This window comes from Anser brachyrhynchus (genome assembly GCF_964034855.1).
Source record: "Anser brachyrhynchus genome assembly, chromosome: 16".
Taxonomy (NCBI): Eukaryota; Metazoa; Chordata; class Aves; order Anseriformes; family Anatidae; genus Anser; species Anser brachyrhynchus.
In genome coordinates, this window is record NC_137734.1 from 7,249,083 (window position 1) to 7,265,849 (window position 16,767).

The window sequence follows — 16,767 nt, forward strand, 5'->3', positions numbered from 1 at the left end:
GTCTGGGGGTGGTGGTAAGGTTTGAAGTTATTTCCAGAGCTCCCTAAGAGGTGCAGAGCGCAGGCATGCCTGCTTGCTGCACCAGGGATGCTGCTTCCCCCAGAGCATCCAGAGCATTCGACATCCTGCAGCTCCCTCTGGCGGCTTGGCCGAGGGCTGCCCGGGGCTGCCGCAGCTCGCCCGGCTCCGAGCTGGCCCCAGCTCCCCTGCCCAGGTGGGGCAGGGCCCTTTAGGGGCGACCCAGCAGCCTGAAGTGCCTCCGTGCCTTCAGCTGCACGGGTTGCTTCTGCTGGATGGGAGGCTCGGGGTGCTGCTCCTGGAGGCAGGTGAAATGGCTCTGCACCGCTGTGAGCGCTGGGCTTGCTGCGGGGAGTCGTGCTTCTACCACTGGAACCCGTTATTGCAGCTTGTGCTCAGTTAGCTAGGCTGGCACGTACTAAGATGCAGTTGCTGCTTCAGTGTTGTTATAAATTAGATGAAAGAAAGGCACAAAGTAGAGTCTAATCCTCTGCCCCAGAGGAAAACTGGAAAGCAGAAGGAAGGCACTGTGGTGATAACGTGGCTGGTGTTGTCCTGGAGTTGTAGGTATGAAGAGCCACCCCAATGAATCCGTGCGCAAAGCACAGCCAGACAGTGTTCCTCAAAAGAGGAACACTGCTAAACAACTAGCTTCTGTAATGCTTGTGGGCTAATGATGAATGCTGAAAGTGAATGAAATGGATGAAATGATAACCTCATATTATGATCCACTCAACCTCTTTCACTTGGAAATCTGGACAAACCTGAACCCAATGCCTACACGTATCTTGTGTTCCATCTCTCACCAGGGGTACTGGGGCAGGAGGCTCCTCCAGGAGGGGTGGGAAATACCTCAAAGTGCTATCAGTCTGCACAAACCGTACCATCCTTATGATGCAGGTCACTGACTCATCTGGTGTATCATTGAGCTCTCTTCTTGCCTTGCTGTAGATGAAGCAAGCCATGAAACCTTGCAAGATAAGATCTTAACAAGTACAACTTATGGCCTCTGAAACAAATGGTGCTGGGTATGGGAAGAAAGGTGGCAGGACTTCTGCAGTAAAACCCAGTGCTCCTGCTGTAGATGTACTTTATTGTTCAGTCTCCTTTTTGGCAAGTTATAGTTATACCAGTTACTTATCTGGCTGGTCAAACTTGATTTTATTATTATTATTATTTTCTCTTACATTATTATGATTGTCTACTGGATTTCTCTTCTGCATGAAGATGGTGATTCCCAAGGTTTCTTTATAAATTTCTGCAAAGACAGAAGACGTTTGTGTCTTGCTGCTTTTGATATCGGGCAAGAAAATTTTAAAAAGTTAAAAAGAGGTGGTTGTTTTAGCATAAATTTTCTTAATGTTAGTAAATTTTTCTGAAGGCATTCAGACTAGACTTGCTGAAATAGAAATGCGAGCTAGATGTTATCACAACACATCTTCATGCACTCTGGACTGAGTTTCTATCCTGCAGTGTTAAGACAGACCACACTGTGCTTCCTCTCCTCCATTTCTACAACCTCTTACACAGATAAAAAGAGTCACGAGCATAAACATGCAAGAGACCGAGCAGAGGCATGTTCCAGAAATAATATCTTCCCCACAATTTGTGACAAGTAATTAATTGTCATAGTGATTCAGTTTTCTACCATGCTGCTGCTACATATTGATTTTTCTGTGGCTTTATGAGAAAATCAGAGACTGAAAAAACTCCTTGCAATAACACCATACTTAGGATCAAGCAGATAATGTTGTGCTTCAAATAACAAATCTACAAGCAGCAGAAAACCACAAATCCTCCTGATCTATCTTTAGAACAAAAGTCACATCCTTTCATTGTTTTCATTGAACTTACGCAATGAAAAATGACATTTAAATTTGGGCACTTTGAAATTCTGGTGTTTATTTTATTCTTTACTGCTAAGCTCTTTGGCTTATATGGCACTCAAGAGACTACTATGTTGAAGCCTATAACACTTTTTAATTAAACACGTACAGGCCATTCCTTTTCTTTCATATTACTAATTGTAACTAAACCTTAATCTAGTTGTCACAAACCTTGTAATATTCACTCATTGAGCTAGTTTGTCAAACAGGTTTTTCTCATTTTTAAGTCTAGATAGAAAGAAGGGATCATACCTTGACAATGTATTTCAGAGTCAAGGTTTGCTCTGCCTGTGCTATAGCCGCAGGGTCTGCTTTGATTCTCCTGGCTGGGAAGAGTGGGCACCAAGAAGGGCTGCGACATAGACACATGTAGAGAGAATCCAAAAACTGAAAAGCAAAAATTGGAGAGAATGGATGCTGATAAAATGTAAATATATATATATATATATCTGTAGCGTTAAGTGTGTTTTAATTATTCATGGAATATACACTTAGTGTGATGGTAAACTAGAAAGGTAGTTACGCTAGACCTTATAAGGCAGGTTTGTCTCTGAAAAGCAAGCAAAAGCTCTTTCCTACAACATTAGAGTGGCAGGGTTGATAGCACTGTCTTGTTTACTGCCTATGATCTCTGGTCCACTGAGACTTCATTGAAATTTCTAACTCCTTAATGGGAAAATTACCATGCAAAAGGCAGTCATGTCATATACCAAAAAACAAAAACAAAACAACAAAAAATACTTTGAATTGTAGGTATTTCAAAAATGTTGGTAGAGGTCCTGAAATGTCTGTTTTTGTTTTAGTACTGTAAAAAGTATCCTTAATCAAACCTTGCATTGTTTGATTTGTGTGTTTTCATATTAATTAATGTTTCAGACAAGAACCTAGATAGAATTCCTATAATCCTTTGTTATTTTAGTCAGGCAAGGGTGATGGAGGGACAACCCGTTCAGAAGAGGTAAATGGCCCAAGCCCCAGTCACCAAGTAAGTGCCTAGATTTTTTTCATCTTCTGGTGATGGATTGCTATCACCTCATTCCACGCAGCTTTAGCTTTTGAAATGTAAAAAAATCACTGAAAAAAAGTATTGTATTCCCACTTTCATATATTTCCTCATTTCTTTACTTCTCTCTATTTTATCTGTTTATACCATTAAACAAGATTTTAAAGAATCACTGTCAGATTAAAAATCACGCTTTTTGTCTTTTGTTAAAATAATTAATGTTTTTTTTTTTACTTTTCTCTTTTTCTTGTTATTTATTTTCTGCTGGTATAGGCAGTGAAACTAAATAGAATGATTTTTACTTTAATGTACATGTGTCTGCAGAGGAAAGGATCATTTAGGTGGAAACTCATGTAGAAGAAAAGTGAAAGTGAGAATGAAAACTCTTCACTGCCATTTAACAAAAGCCATGAAAATATTTTCTTTTTGCTTTATTCTATGTTCATAAAATTTGAATCAAAAATTCAATATGACCTTTGCATTTTATTACTTATGGCTTTAAAAATGCCCTAGAAAAAATCAAATTTTTATTAGAAATGGAAATATTATTACTTTTTCTGAAAGTCAAATCCTCAGGTTGAGATATCCAGTGACAAGAGATAAGACTCAGGGTCTGTGGAGGTTGTACTGAAAAGTAACACTTCAGAATTTTATTTTTATATTTCTTCTTAATTATTAGCAAAAATGATTTTCTCCCTTTTATTTACTTATTTTTTTCATGGTGTTCTGGGATACCGAGGTTAAATTTTATGAATTCTTTCTTTAAAACATCGCAGAATACAGGAAGTCTGGTCTTGTGACATTTATTCTTTATTTCATACAATAGTTTTCTGAAATGATCTGGTTAAGTGGCTAAAAGTTACCATCCCAGATCTATTATTTTTAGTATTTTATTATTTTAATTAGCAGTCAGTTTACGTCCTTTTTTTAACCAACTTATTAGTCCTGCTGCTTATTTGTACTGGTATAATTTAGCACAGCTTTGTGCTCAAGGAAGGCTTCATTTGCTGTAGACTTCCTTTTTTAGATTTTCTGTGTAACAATCCCCTTAAATTCTGCCATACCGTTTCTAGAATTCTGTGATTCTTCACTTTTCATCACTGCCACTCTGCAGAAATGCATTACAGCAGTTATCCAAAGTCTGTCAAAATTTATGGGGTTGGTCTTTTGCATTTAAAAAGCAGCCTTGGATTAAGGCTTCCTATAACATGATGGGAAAAACACTATCCTGTTGATTTTTTTTTCTTTCATTGGCACTGTTAAAGCTGAGAGAGTAAAAGCAATCTGTCAGGTGCAGATCAGCCTTTAGTATAAGAAACATTAGCATGTTTCATTATTCATAGGTTTCACTTTGTATTTCCTGAGCTGCTCCCATCAATATAAAACATGCCAATTTCCTGCCTTTCAAGGTTAATATGAAACACCTCAAAGAGATTATCTGATTGATTTTTTTTTATTATTATTATTTTGCCTGGAAAATGTATTACAAATATTTCTTTAAGTGTTTTGTTTGACTAACATCAAAGGCCCAAACCTGCTCCCAGAAATAGTCCTGTTGTATCCAGTTTGCATTCGGCTGCAATACTGCAACTATCAGACACCTACACAATCAAATATGTGTGGTGAGCAAGACTTGACTCTAATTTAACACCCACAGAATAAACCCACAGATTTCACAGTGTGTTAATAAGGGCTAGAAGTTATGGCACCTTTGAACTCTGACATATCCAGTCTCATCGCTGTATTTTGGGTGCTGTGGTTATTTTTGAATCGAATGTGCACATTTGCAATTGCACCAAAGGGAAACGTTTCAAAAGCAAGCTAAGGCAAATAAGAGTAAGAAGGATCTGAGTACTTCCTGTTTTATAGTTAAAATGAATCAAAATGAAAGACACAATTAAATTCGGGCTTATGAAGCTCTGTTTGTCCCTGTGCTGGGAGAGCTCCTACATCGCTTGGGTACTTGGAGGTGTGTCCAAGCAGGATGCTTTCCTCAAGCGAGGTGGACAAGGTGCAGGCAGTGTGCGATGTCTGTGCTGCTCCCTGGACTGTTCTCCTGAGCTCTGGGCTTCCTGAATTTGTATTGATAAACTATTGGCACTCAGATGGTGTCTGCCCATGGTGTACAGGGCTGCATCTACACGTTTCATGTGCTGTCTTCATGAGTTGCCTGCAGAACTAGTGTAAAGACTAGCTTCGTGACTGTCCTTTAAACAGGCAAATCCAGATGTAAGCAAACACACCCACGTCTGCTCTCTGCAAAAGGAAATAGTTAAATACAAGCCCATATTTTGTTGAGGACTTAAGATAGCTGGTCAAGACTGAATGTATTAAATGTTTGCAATACAAACAAGTTTGCAACTTCTATAACTTTCATGTGTTTGGCGGTTTTCTTTTTAAGATTAGGTGGGGAAGAAAGATGAATCAAGTGGAAAAAAAAAGCTAGTAGCAGTATTGCTAACCATTCTCATTCTTGTTTCCCAGAAAATTAGTGTGTCTTGAGGGTTGTGTTGTTGTTGTTTCTGTTTGTTTTTAAATAGATCTCAGAGGTGTATTTGCATTCTATTTGTCTAGAGTTTCTGCTTTCGGGTTTTTGTCTGAAATTGTGTCTGAATACGTATTTGTTTTGAATGAAACCTAACCTTCACATAAGTGTATAAGTCCAGGCTTTTAGAAGAACACTAAACATTTCAAGAGTAACAGCAAAATCCACAAAGTTGGAAAAATTACATATCGTTAAGCTCTTAGCTGTGCCATAAGTGCAGATGTAAGATTTCCAGCTTTTGAACATGGTAAATTTGTATGCTCATTTATCACAGTGTTTTAAATATTATTTTAGAAAATAAATAAAGTAATGTGATTTTTGGCATAAGGAAAAAACATATCTAGTCGTTTGCTTCTATGGAAATAGTGACAGTTTCATTGACTTATCAGTTGTTTGCCAGGTCTATGTTTTTTCCTTTGAACTTCAAACATATCCCATACTTCTCTAAGTTTCAGAATCTCTGCCTTTACTATAAATAGGTACACTGTCATTGTGTTTGTCTTTGGAATATTTACTCTCTCTTCTTTTGCACTTATAATGGGATTTTCTATGTGCTATTCCATAGCTAAGCCCTATGTTTTTAATTTGTGGTGAAGCGTTGCCATTTTGTAGAGACATTTATAATCTTTTGCTTAATATGTCTTTTACTTCCTTCCTCCCCCAGACCTTTGCCTAGCACTTTTTGGGTGTTTGCACAGCCTGGAATGCAAAAGCTGGGGGAGTAACAGTGGGAGTGCATGCCTGTGACTCTGTGCATCTCTGCATGCATGTTCCCTGGCTCCTAAAGCAGCTTGAGCATAAATGTGTGTAAATAAGTCTGTGCAGCAATGGCTGGATCTTGCAGTCCTTGCTCATGTAAGTAACTCTGTCAGCTCCCTGGGAGTACTTCCCTGAGTCAAGGCTGCAGGAGTCAGTCCTGAAATCTGGAGACAAAAACCTGTTGGACAGCAGGATTTCTCCCTGCCAGGTGGCCTTTCATTTCTAAATATATTTATGGATCGCCTTCCAAAATGTTTACATTTCCCTCTAAAAATAACCATTGTTTGAAACTGCTTTAGACATCAAACTCCACAGAGAGGCCAGTTGCCACAGCTGAAAGTGAACCTGTGGGCCAAAAGAGCAAAGAGAGTTCAAAAGACAAGAAGTCGACAGTGGAGCTGAGCAAGCAGAAAGGCAGCAAACAGGAAGCCAGAGAGCAGCCAGACTCCAGGGAGCAGCAAACAGCCGAGACCGACTCCATCCAGAACGGAGGAGACGCATCAAAGGAACCCTCCTCCTACAAGAGGACAGAGAAGAGGCAGTCACTTGGAGGGTTTTTTAAGGGCCTTGTACGTTAACTTAATCCTATCTGTTAAGTTATTTCTCAGCTGATTTAAGCACCCGACCTGCAAGCTGCTAACCCTGCGAGTTTTGTGCTTCGGTGCACAGTGCTCTAGTGCCAGGACTGGAATTTCATAAGCAGCTTGCAGGTCTAAGGGTAAACAGAAAATTTTGGCAAAGGTGAGAAAACTTGGACCTCAGGGCACTGATTCACAGGCAGGTACAATTTACTATGGGACAGCCATAATTGCTCCCACACCCTTTTTATAGGTTCATACTTTGGCTATGGGGATGATTCAGCTGCTCTGGTAGCAGGTGCTGAACCACTTACAAATTATGGTGCCTATATAAAGGAAAAGCGAGGGTGATGTCAGTTTGCTGGAGTAACCTGCCTCCCGTGATGGTGGCTCAAATGCTGCTCCAGAGCACCTGGGACATCCCTGCAAGGAGCAGTAAACCAAATTCCAGGATAAAATCCAGATAGAGTTCTTGATGGATGGGAGCCAGCACAGATGTCACAAGATAAGCTCCTAGCATTAGTAATTAATTATGGACTAGTTAAAGAAACAAAAACACATGGTACTTTTTTTGTGTTATTTTGTCAAATTGTACCCTAAACTTGATATGCCCCCCCACACACACACTTCACTGCAACCTGAAGTGGAGATATGAAAGAATTCAGGACACTAAAAATCTGAGTTTCTGTAAGACTTTTTATTACTGATGCAACAAGTGCTTCCTCAGAGCACTAAATAGATCAATTTTTCTAGGACTACCTCTGGAGCCTCTCTGCAAGAGGACAGATTTCCGTTACTTTTTATAAATCAATTGGAAAGAAACATTTTGCTTCTCTTTCCTCCCATTGCCACAACAGCAATGAACACAGAGTTACGGTCTCATTTTTTTTTTTAGCATCTTTTGGGAACCATGTCTGTAACCTGAGCTTCATCACAAAATTCAAGTGGTGGAAAAAAAACCTCAACTGATTTGACTACGTTACCTGCAATGATTCCTAGTGAATCTATTTCCTCTTGCAAGATATATAGTGGTTGGTTTTTTTTCCTCCTTCCCTACTCTGTTTCTAAGGCTGTCACGAAATGAAAAAGACAGCCAGTCATCCCTCCTGGGTCTGAAAGAAGAAATGTCAAGCAATACAGAGTGAAAGGGTAACACACATTTGAAAATTAGCCCTATTAGGACATGGGGTTATAAAATCAGGCTGCCATGCAGACCAATATGACTCATTCTGAGGCAGATGTTTTTCCACATCATAAGAAGTATTTAATTTACACGCATTTCACAGAATTACTATATATCCTACAGAGGGTTATTTGCATTACCAAAATAATTATGCATTATCAGGGGAATTAAGAACAAAAGAAAAATAACTTTTTGAAACATTGATTAGCAACAGTTCAGCCATTTCTGCTTTCTGCATTTCACCCTGCTGTGCTGGGGTAAAATCCTGGTCCATCATGAACCCCTGGAATGTTTCTGTGCGTTTCAGTGGAGCAAGAAAGTCTTGGAGCTCATCTGTAATAACCACCAGCTTCCATTGGCTTCTTTCGTCTTGGGTCCCAGTGAAGTCAAAAAGAGTTTTTTTTTTTTTATTATTATTATTTTTGCTTAGCACAGCATGAGAAAGAGAGGACACAGTTTTATACGTATCTGTGTATTATACTATTTAATTGAAGTTACCAAACCCGTGCACGTTCACATGCATGAACACTTTCCTTTCCTCACCTCCTTCTGTCTCCAAATTTCTGTATGAAATTTCCATGGCGAACAATATAAGTGCATGTGTGTAACACCTGATCCACGCTCTCAAGCATGGTGTGTAGGTGTAGTATTCAGACGTGGAGACCTGCAACATCCCCCATCCCAGCAGTAAAATCAGGAGTCCTGGCTTAAACCATGTACATGATGGTAACATTTTTTTTTTTTTCCTGTTATTAGGTTATCTAGAAACGGGCCAAAGGTTAACTACCTCTATGATTTCTGGAGACAATTGAGATTTTTTTTTTCTTTTCCTAGTCTGGTAATTTATTGTAATTAAGCACTGACAGCTCTCCTTTATCATGATTCTCATTGAATGTATGAGGAAGGGTTTTTCTGTCGACAACTGCACTTTGTATAATTTCATTCATATGAACTGTGCCCAAAATTTTCTTGTAGAGTTTAAAAGTAGATACTAATTTAGAATTATTCCAAAAAGGATCCAGAGATAGTAGGAACTATGAACTAGTGAGGAAAAATGCTTTTAAGTGCAAGTTCGTGAAAGAGTCAGAGATGCAGGAAAGGTATCTGTGATTCAGAGGGGGGGGGAAAGCTTTTTGATCAAGAGAGAAGGTTATGCAGGGGTTAAAAGACCGTTCTGGGAAAAAAATGCAGAATAAAGGTAGAGGAAGTAAAGGTATTCTGTGAGATATTTTTGTTGCTCAAGTAGTATACCGGACAGTTCGGCTGTATAGCCCCTTGTCTTCTGTTGCAATTGTAGATGGAGGGAGGGGAAAAAAAAAGAGGTATGTTTATGGAAAATATATCCCGGGAAATGACTACCTCTTTTTCAGTATCTCAAAGATTACCCGCACCTAAGAAACCTAGTTCTGTAATGCTTTGAAAAAAATAATCTACACATCTCCTAAGTAATCAAACTAAGACCCAGGAAGGTGTAATCATTAATCTAAAAGTGTTAGATCAGACACAAACCAATGCCAGAAATTTCCTTTCAAGATAACAGCTCAGGTATCTGGTAACAACTCAGGAAAAAAAAACATATATATATATATATATATATTAAGCTTTATACTGATGAAATGGAAGCGGAAGATGTTTAACGAGATCTTATGAAGTCTTACTTGCTCACAAAACCCATGCCCACTGAGCTCCTGCTAAACTCTGAAGAGCTGTTTCAATAGCAGCTATTTTAACAACACTTTCTCCTCAATCTGTTGATTCGTCTGGGAAAGGGCACAGAGTAAGAGGATGTCATAGTGCAGGAATGCGGCTGATGAGAACGTTTCAGTTCAAGCATCTGCTCCCAGTTGGGCTAAAAAATACGGAAACTTTTGATACAAACGGAGCCACTTATGCAAGCAAACAGTATTATGGCCTGGTTGTGTGGTTTTGGCACAGATGGTAAGGTCCAGTGGCTGTTCCTATGTGAAAAGAGATGAATTTCTAAGCTATATAAAATGCAAAGGTATTTAGTAAAATTAGAAAGATTAGATTAGAAATTTAATGGGGGGGGACAGAAGATTAATGGTATTGTTTTCTGAGCTGGAATAACTCATACTGAAGTTGTCAGAAGCTGGAAGTGCTTAGCATGTGGAAACTATTCTGACCTATTCTGATCTGTGTATCTGGTACACTGACATAAATTTCTGAGCACAAGCTGAGGGAAAAAAAAAGAAAAAGAATACTCCAATACCAGGACATTCCTGCATGTGTACTTTAAAGTGTTCTGCCCAAAATATGTTCCAGCCTAACTGTCACAAATGCAGGCAACTTTCACTGCACTGAAAGAGATTATGCAGAGTAATCGAGAGCAAGATGTAAGCCAGTGGTACCCGTGCTTCTGAATCTGAGGGCAGAGCTGGAATTTGTCCGTTAAAAGGGCAGGAACAAAGTTCTTTATTTCACATCAGGCTTGGAAATTCCAGTTTAACAAGAATCATCAGCTGGTCTCTCTTAAAGCTTCCTGCTTTAATCAGCAACCACCGTGAAAATGGGTGCAGCAGGGAGATTGTAGTATAGGCAAATAACAACGAGACACTTCTGCATAAGTACTAAATGAGTCAAAATGGGGATTATGTGAAATGAGCTTCCCCTTCCCCTAGTCTCCACCCAGTCTGCATCATTTATAGGAAGGCTGGCAAATAGTATCATCTTATTTCCTAGGTCAACCTAGAAATGGCTTAATGTCTTCACTTATAGCTATGGTTGAGAGACTCCAATCTAATCTTGTAATGGAGGAAATCTAAGTGTTGAGCAAGTTTTTAGGGTTGCTGGACAAATTTGGAATGACTAGCTCATTTGGCTTTTTTTTTTTTTTGATAGACATTAGAACTGTTGTTTTGTTTTGTTTGTTTTTTAATGCCTTATTTACTGCCACATGTAAGCGTCAAAAAAAAAAAAATTGTTCCAGAGTGTCTTCAAAACTCAACATTAGTGTAAGTAGAAGAAAACCCACTGCAGTCAATGGAGTGTTGTTTTTTTTTTTGGCCCACCCCAGCACAGTATTACTATGAGGTTAAGGCAGGGGCTGTTTTCAGTCCATTGTGATTGTTGTCTGCTCTTTTTAAACTTAGATTTTCAAAGGTGAAAAGTTGAAAGCATGTCACTGAGGTGAAGTCTAATCGATATACAAAAACACTGATCTTACCTCCCTGAAAGGGATGAGGAAGTTGAGATCTTTCCCCTTCCCAATCTGACACAAAATAGTCCCGTGGTGACCTGAAGTTGTGAGTCAGGTTCCCAGTGTGAAGTGTACTGTGTGAAAGGACAATTCATGTATGATTCTGCAAAGTTCATGTTGTAGGAAAAGCACATAGCCACTTTTAGCATTGTCACTGTATTTTTCTGTTCAGTATGTAATGATTTAGGCATCTGGCTGCAAACAGGATTGGCATCCATACACGCTGTTAACAGTGACCTCTTAGTGTTTGTGGATCCATTCTGCTGCAACGTTCAATGCCAGTAAAATTGGGCCAAGGCATTGTAAACTAAAACCAAGTTTCTATTAGTTACTGGTCCAAAATTTTGTTAGTAGAGCTAGATCTATGCATTTCCTTCATCTAAACCAGATTAGTGTCTTGAACTTTTTCCAAAACCAGAATTATATTTGTAGTGTAGAAAAGCTTTATCACTCTAACATTGTCAAATACCTGTCATGCATAAAAGTATTTAATGTTCCTGTAACTTAGAGCAGACCAAGGCTGGCTATAATACACTATTAATCATGCTTGATGGACTCTTAGTGTGGTTTCAGTGAAGCATTTAGACCAGAGATATTTTGGTGAGAATTATGCCAAAACTACAATACTGCAAGCAGGAACATGTCTCTGTTATGTTAGCTAGTCTACTTTCTTAAGCACAATCACTTTTCATGACGATTGGGGAAATTATATAAAAATTGTATTGAATGAACCAATGCATTTAGGCAAAATTGCAGGCTGTAGCATTCTGTGATTGTTGTGATATAGATGGTGTTCATGTACTTACATACTAAGTAAAGAGCAAATTAAGAAGACCAGGGAACTGAAATGAGTGGAAAACATCTACTAGCAAAGCTCTAACACATAATTCCCCACTTAACTGTTTAGAAATATTCAAATTTTATTTATAAATTTCTATATCTTATTCCACAGGGTTCCAAAAGGATGTCTGATGCCGAAGTGCAAACAGATCCAGTGTCTATCCTACCTGCTGGGAAATCCAAGTAATGAATACAATTGGCTGCTGAAGGATCAGCAGCTCTCTCTACACTCACTTGCAATAGAGATGACTCATTATTTTCCTTTACATGGCTGTCATCAGATGCCTGAGGCTAAAATAAACATTGGTGTATAATTTAAGGTATATCATTTACAGGGTTTGTTCATTAGATGTTAGAAAGCAACTGTAAAGATCATCAAGAAGCAATGTGTAGTATTATATTTAAAGAAAGGTCATGTGGATGATTTTCAGTCTATAGAGGGTAGTAAGGTAAGAAAGGGGCAGTGAATTAAATAAATAGCAGAAAAAATGTATGTGACAAAGGAATGCAGTTTGTGCAGCAAGGCATGAGCAACAAATCCTCAGTTTTAGAGAGTTTCAAAGCAGCCAGGAAAAAAATCTTTTTTTGATAAATGTTATACTTAAATGTAAAAACAAGTCACCTTCTGTGGTATTAAATAGTGCTAAAATTAGCAAAAAGTCTGCGGTATGATAGAATCAGTGGTTATAAAGTTATGCTTCGTATTGGTTATTAATGTAAGTTAAAATGCTAAAATGCAAAAGCTTTACATGATTGAGACAACTTCTCTCCTGTCTTGATGAGGTGGGATAACAAATTAAAAATTATTTAAGGTTCTAATAGGAACACAAGGGGGCACCCGCGTCCCCACCATAGTCCTAACTCCAAGGTTGTACCTACAATCCTGTTATTAATGTTTTTCAGATGATAAGGAAAAAAAAGTTAGTTGGTTCATCAGATATTTGTTTATATCTATACATGTAATTAATCCTAATAAAATCAAAATCAAGGCTGTCCAGGCACCTCCCTGCTTCACAAGGCTCCTGTAATAACTGTAGTTAATAAATTTTACAGAAAAATAAGATTTCTGTGGTTTATTCAGCCCTTTACTCAGACAAAGAACTGTACGCCTGACATTTTAAGTCACACTAGCATCTGAAATATATATATTGTATATTTTGATCTCGTTATGATTAAATAAACATACTAATCCTTTCACAAAATCATTTGCTGCTTTAATCTTAAAACGAAGTTTATTATTTGCATCCCTGTTTTCTGATGATTGATGTGGCATTAAGGTATAAATCAACATATGAAAGCCCTGCCTGTGGAGTGAATATCTGTCTTTCTTTATTTGAGGAAAGATTACAACTGGCAATTGAGTGAGAATTCTGTAAAATCTGCAGAACTACATTTCTAAATAGTCATAGACAGAGGTAAAAGAGCTATTTTTCTCGATACTATTCACTGTAGAAAGATGGCATTTTTGCACTTGCCTTGCAAACGTGGACTTGAGGCATAACACTAAAACTTGCCACTGTTTCTACGTGTAGAGAGCAGAGACAAAAGGTCTTTTAGTTATAATAGCACTTTCTGTTCTCCTCCCTGGCACAATGGGTCTTTGATGCCACACAAAGTGATATCAATCAAGACTGACTGCTTACAGATTTCAAACCTGATTTGTAACAACCTACTTCTACAGCTGTGTAGGACCTGTGACTTCTGTAGATCCCCATTTATAATAGCGTGAGGAAAGAACTGGGATCGTCATATCCAGTATTGCAACACAAAAAAAGTCTTAGGCTTTGTCTACTCTACAAGAGTATACAGTTTTAATTAGATCAGTGCATGTAAAGCTACATACAGTGAGACAACCGCCATGGTTACATGCTTGTATAAAAGTGACAGACATCAGCATAGTGAGTGCCATCAGAAAAGAGGAATAAAATATCGTGCTATATCGTGACTTCATACTAGTGTAATTGCCTCTGTATTAGAATTGTATTTAATCTCTTTTCAAAAAAAATGTTCTAGCTAATTGTATTATAGATTGTATAGATGTTATTATTACTGTATTATAGATAGTATAGATGTTATTATTATATTGTGGATAGCTCAGGCCTTCTGTAGAAGATAACTCTTTGTTGGCCCTTGCTTTAGGAGCAGATCTGTATTGACTGCCGTTCTGTATTCCCGAGGCAATTAGGACTGGTGACCATGTGATTTGACCATATCACTTGGCAATAGGGCTAATTTCAGGAATCAGGAAATCCTCTTGGCAGAAAAACAAGAAAAACAGTAAGTTTGGCCGTGGATGCCCCTGTGCCACGGAGCTATTATTGCAGATGAAATAACGGTTAGGGTTGGCACTGCCTCCCACAGAGAAACTCCCCGTTTTGTTTGATTCCTCTCTGATAACAGGAACAACACAAGCTTTGAAGAAGCGAGTCAGCCTTCTCATAAAGCAGCAACACATGGAGCCCCAGGAGGAAGAAAGGTCTTAGGAGATGCATCCACAGTTAAGTTCAGCTTCCGCATTCCACATGCTGTATAAGAAACATGAAAGTACAGCTTTTATGTTCAGGCCCGGTAAAGCTTAACAAGTCATTTGGAAATCAAAGCTTTGGAAAAGGCTGCAATCCAAGACAAAGGAAAAGAGCAGGCAAACCAAGACATTGCATTTAGGCTTTGTTGTCAGCAAACAAGGTCTGTTTTTATACATTGGATCTTTTGAGGGGAACTGAAGCAGATCAGATTTCTTGCGGGATCTTAAGGTGTGTTTCATGCACTTGTATTTGAAAAAGTTTAAGAATCAAATGCCATCTCAGGAATACATAAATAACCCAGGAATGGGTTTAAACTGCTGCTTTTTGTGTAACAAGCACTTCTCTACAATAGACAGGTGTTTGCCCCTGGCCTCCACTCCTGATTGCGGTTCAGGGATGAGCTCAGGGTGGGCCATGCTCAGTCCAAGCACAGAGTGACAAGCACCTTCTCACCAGCCTGGGTGCCATGCGTTTCTGTAACCTGAAAGCAAATTATCTCCTTTGAAAGTATATCTGAGCTCAGTTGTTCTTCCCTGGAATCTGTCCAGATGTTTAACTTCATTACAGTTCAAGAAGGTTTTTATAGATAATTCCTGGCAAAACTGCCCTGCACCAACTCGTACAATACACAGCCTGCGTAGAACAATGTAATTTCCGTTATTAGAGTCCACCCATTAATCGTGTGTGTAACCAGCAGCTAATTACCAGCACACACAAAATAGGTAATTGCACTTCAGCAGCTATTACTTATTTGGTATAAGCATTGCCTACAGCCCATTTTTTCAGCCTGCCCTGTGCGCTGGTTGTCTTGTGCGCATCTGTATGGCTGCTGCTCTGAGGAGGCCCTGAGTAGGCCTCGAGGAGGCCCCATGGGTCTGAGGAGGCCCTGTTGGGTCTGAGGAGGCCCTGTGGGCGAGAAGCAGCCAGGCAGGCAGCCCCAGGGTGCCTCCTCGGGCCCCTCAGACACTCTCTGCACCCCAAAACCCCGTTCCTCTCACACCATGATGCCCTCGGCCTGCTCGCCACCTGAGGAGTTCATCGGAGCACAAGACTGTCAGGCAGGACAGTTTTCTGGGGCACTGAGTTTCGAGGTACATTACTTCTTGTGGTCTCCGGATTGTCTTAGCTGTTCTTATATGCCTGAAAATATCATAATTATGGTCTTGTTCCTGCATAATATGGTGTTCTGAAGTTCCTGTGGGATTGCTTGCCTACTGAAACCTCTTGCTGAATTCTGTGCACCGATCAGTCACATAATGCAAAAGAGAGAAATACCCCAGAGATTCCCTCACACCTGTACTTTCTACATGTTCATAGAATCATAGAATCATTAAGGTTGGAAAAGGCCTTCAAGATCATCTGGTCCAGCCATCACCCTACTACCAATATCACCCACTAAAACATGTCCCTAAGCACCACGTCCAACCTTTCCCTAAACACCCCCAGGGACGGTGACTCCACCACCTCCCTGGGCAACCCATTTCAATGCCTGACTGCTCTTTCTGAGAAGTCTGTGGAGTATTTCTGGCACTCCTTGTTATCATATTTGTAATAAGGCAGTTTGCTAAATGCAGTTCTGAAAGATAAAGCCAAATCCTGACCATGCCCGGCCTGTATCTCACCCCAACCTGGTGTAAAGCTGGAGCAGGTTTCCAGCTGGGAACGTGAGCAGTATCCTGCCCCTTGTAAGCACAAGGCTGTGCTTTAGGAGATGACTGGGGAAGGTCTGCTCATGCTGAGAGCAGGGTCCAACCATGGGAAGGACAAAGCTGTTTCCAAAGGGGTGTGAGTGTGTGTCACGCTGCTAGCTCTGCACCCCACGTTTAGAACATGATTTATGACTACATCCATATCCTTTTGTATGTTTACAGCTGGTTTTGGGATGACTTACACAACAAAATCAATGGTTTCATATGCAGAAAGGATAGTGTGGCAGGAGATAAACACAAAGGGTTAGTGCATGGATGAGTTGTGATTGTGGGAACTGACCCTACTTGTGAGGTTACAGATGGAATAGTTCTAATTTTTTTTATACTCATCTGAGAATATCAGTGAAGAATCTGGATTTGCTACAGGCTCCACCTCTTCTGGATAACACACCCAGGTCTTTACTGGCAACTTCAGCAGTTTAGCAGTTCTGAGAACACAAAAACAGGAAATTCTGCACCAGCCTTGACAGAGGCTGAAGAACTGTACTAATTCCTTAAAGACTG

General features: G+C 39.5%; 1 protein-coding gene across 5 annotated transcripts in view; it reads left to right on the forward strand.

Annotated features, from left to right (window-relative positions):
* Window positions 1–13,231, forward strand: part of BCAS1 (brain enriched myelin associated protein 1) — a 49,128-nt gene extending 35,897 nt beyond the window's left edge. For 3 of the 5 annotated variants that reach the window (XM_080557809.1, XM_080557808.1, XM_080557806.1), the window contains 3 exons: window positions 2,824–2,889; window positions 6,511–6,780; window positions 12,142–13,231. In XM_080557809.1, the coding sequence (XP_080413935.1) occupies window positions 2,824–2,889; window positions 6,511–6,780; window positions 12,142–12,216 (411 nt within the window). In that variant the 3' untranslated portion in view covers window positions 12,217–13,231. The remainder of the gene's footprint in view (window positions 1–2,823; window positions 2,890–6,510; window positions 6,781–12,141) is intronic. The other 2 variants (XM_080557807.1, XM_080557810.1) reach the window with 2 other exon arrangements.
* The last annotated feature ends 3,536 nt before the right edge of the window (window positions 13,232–16,767 follow it).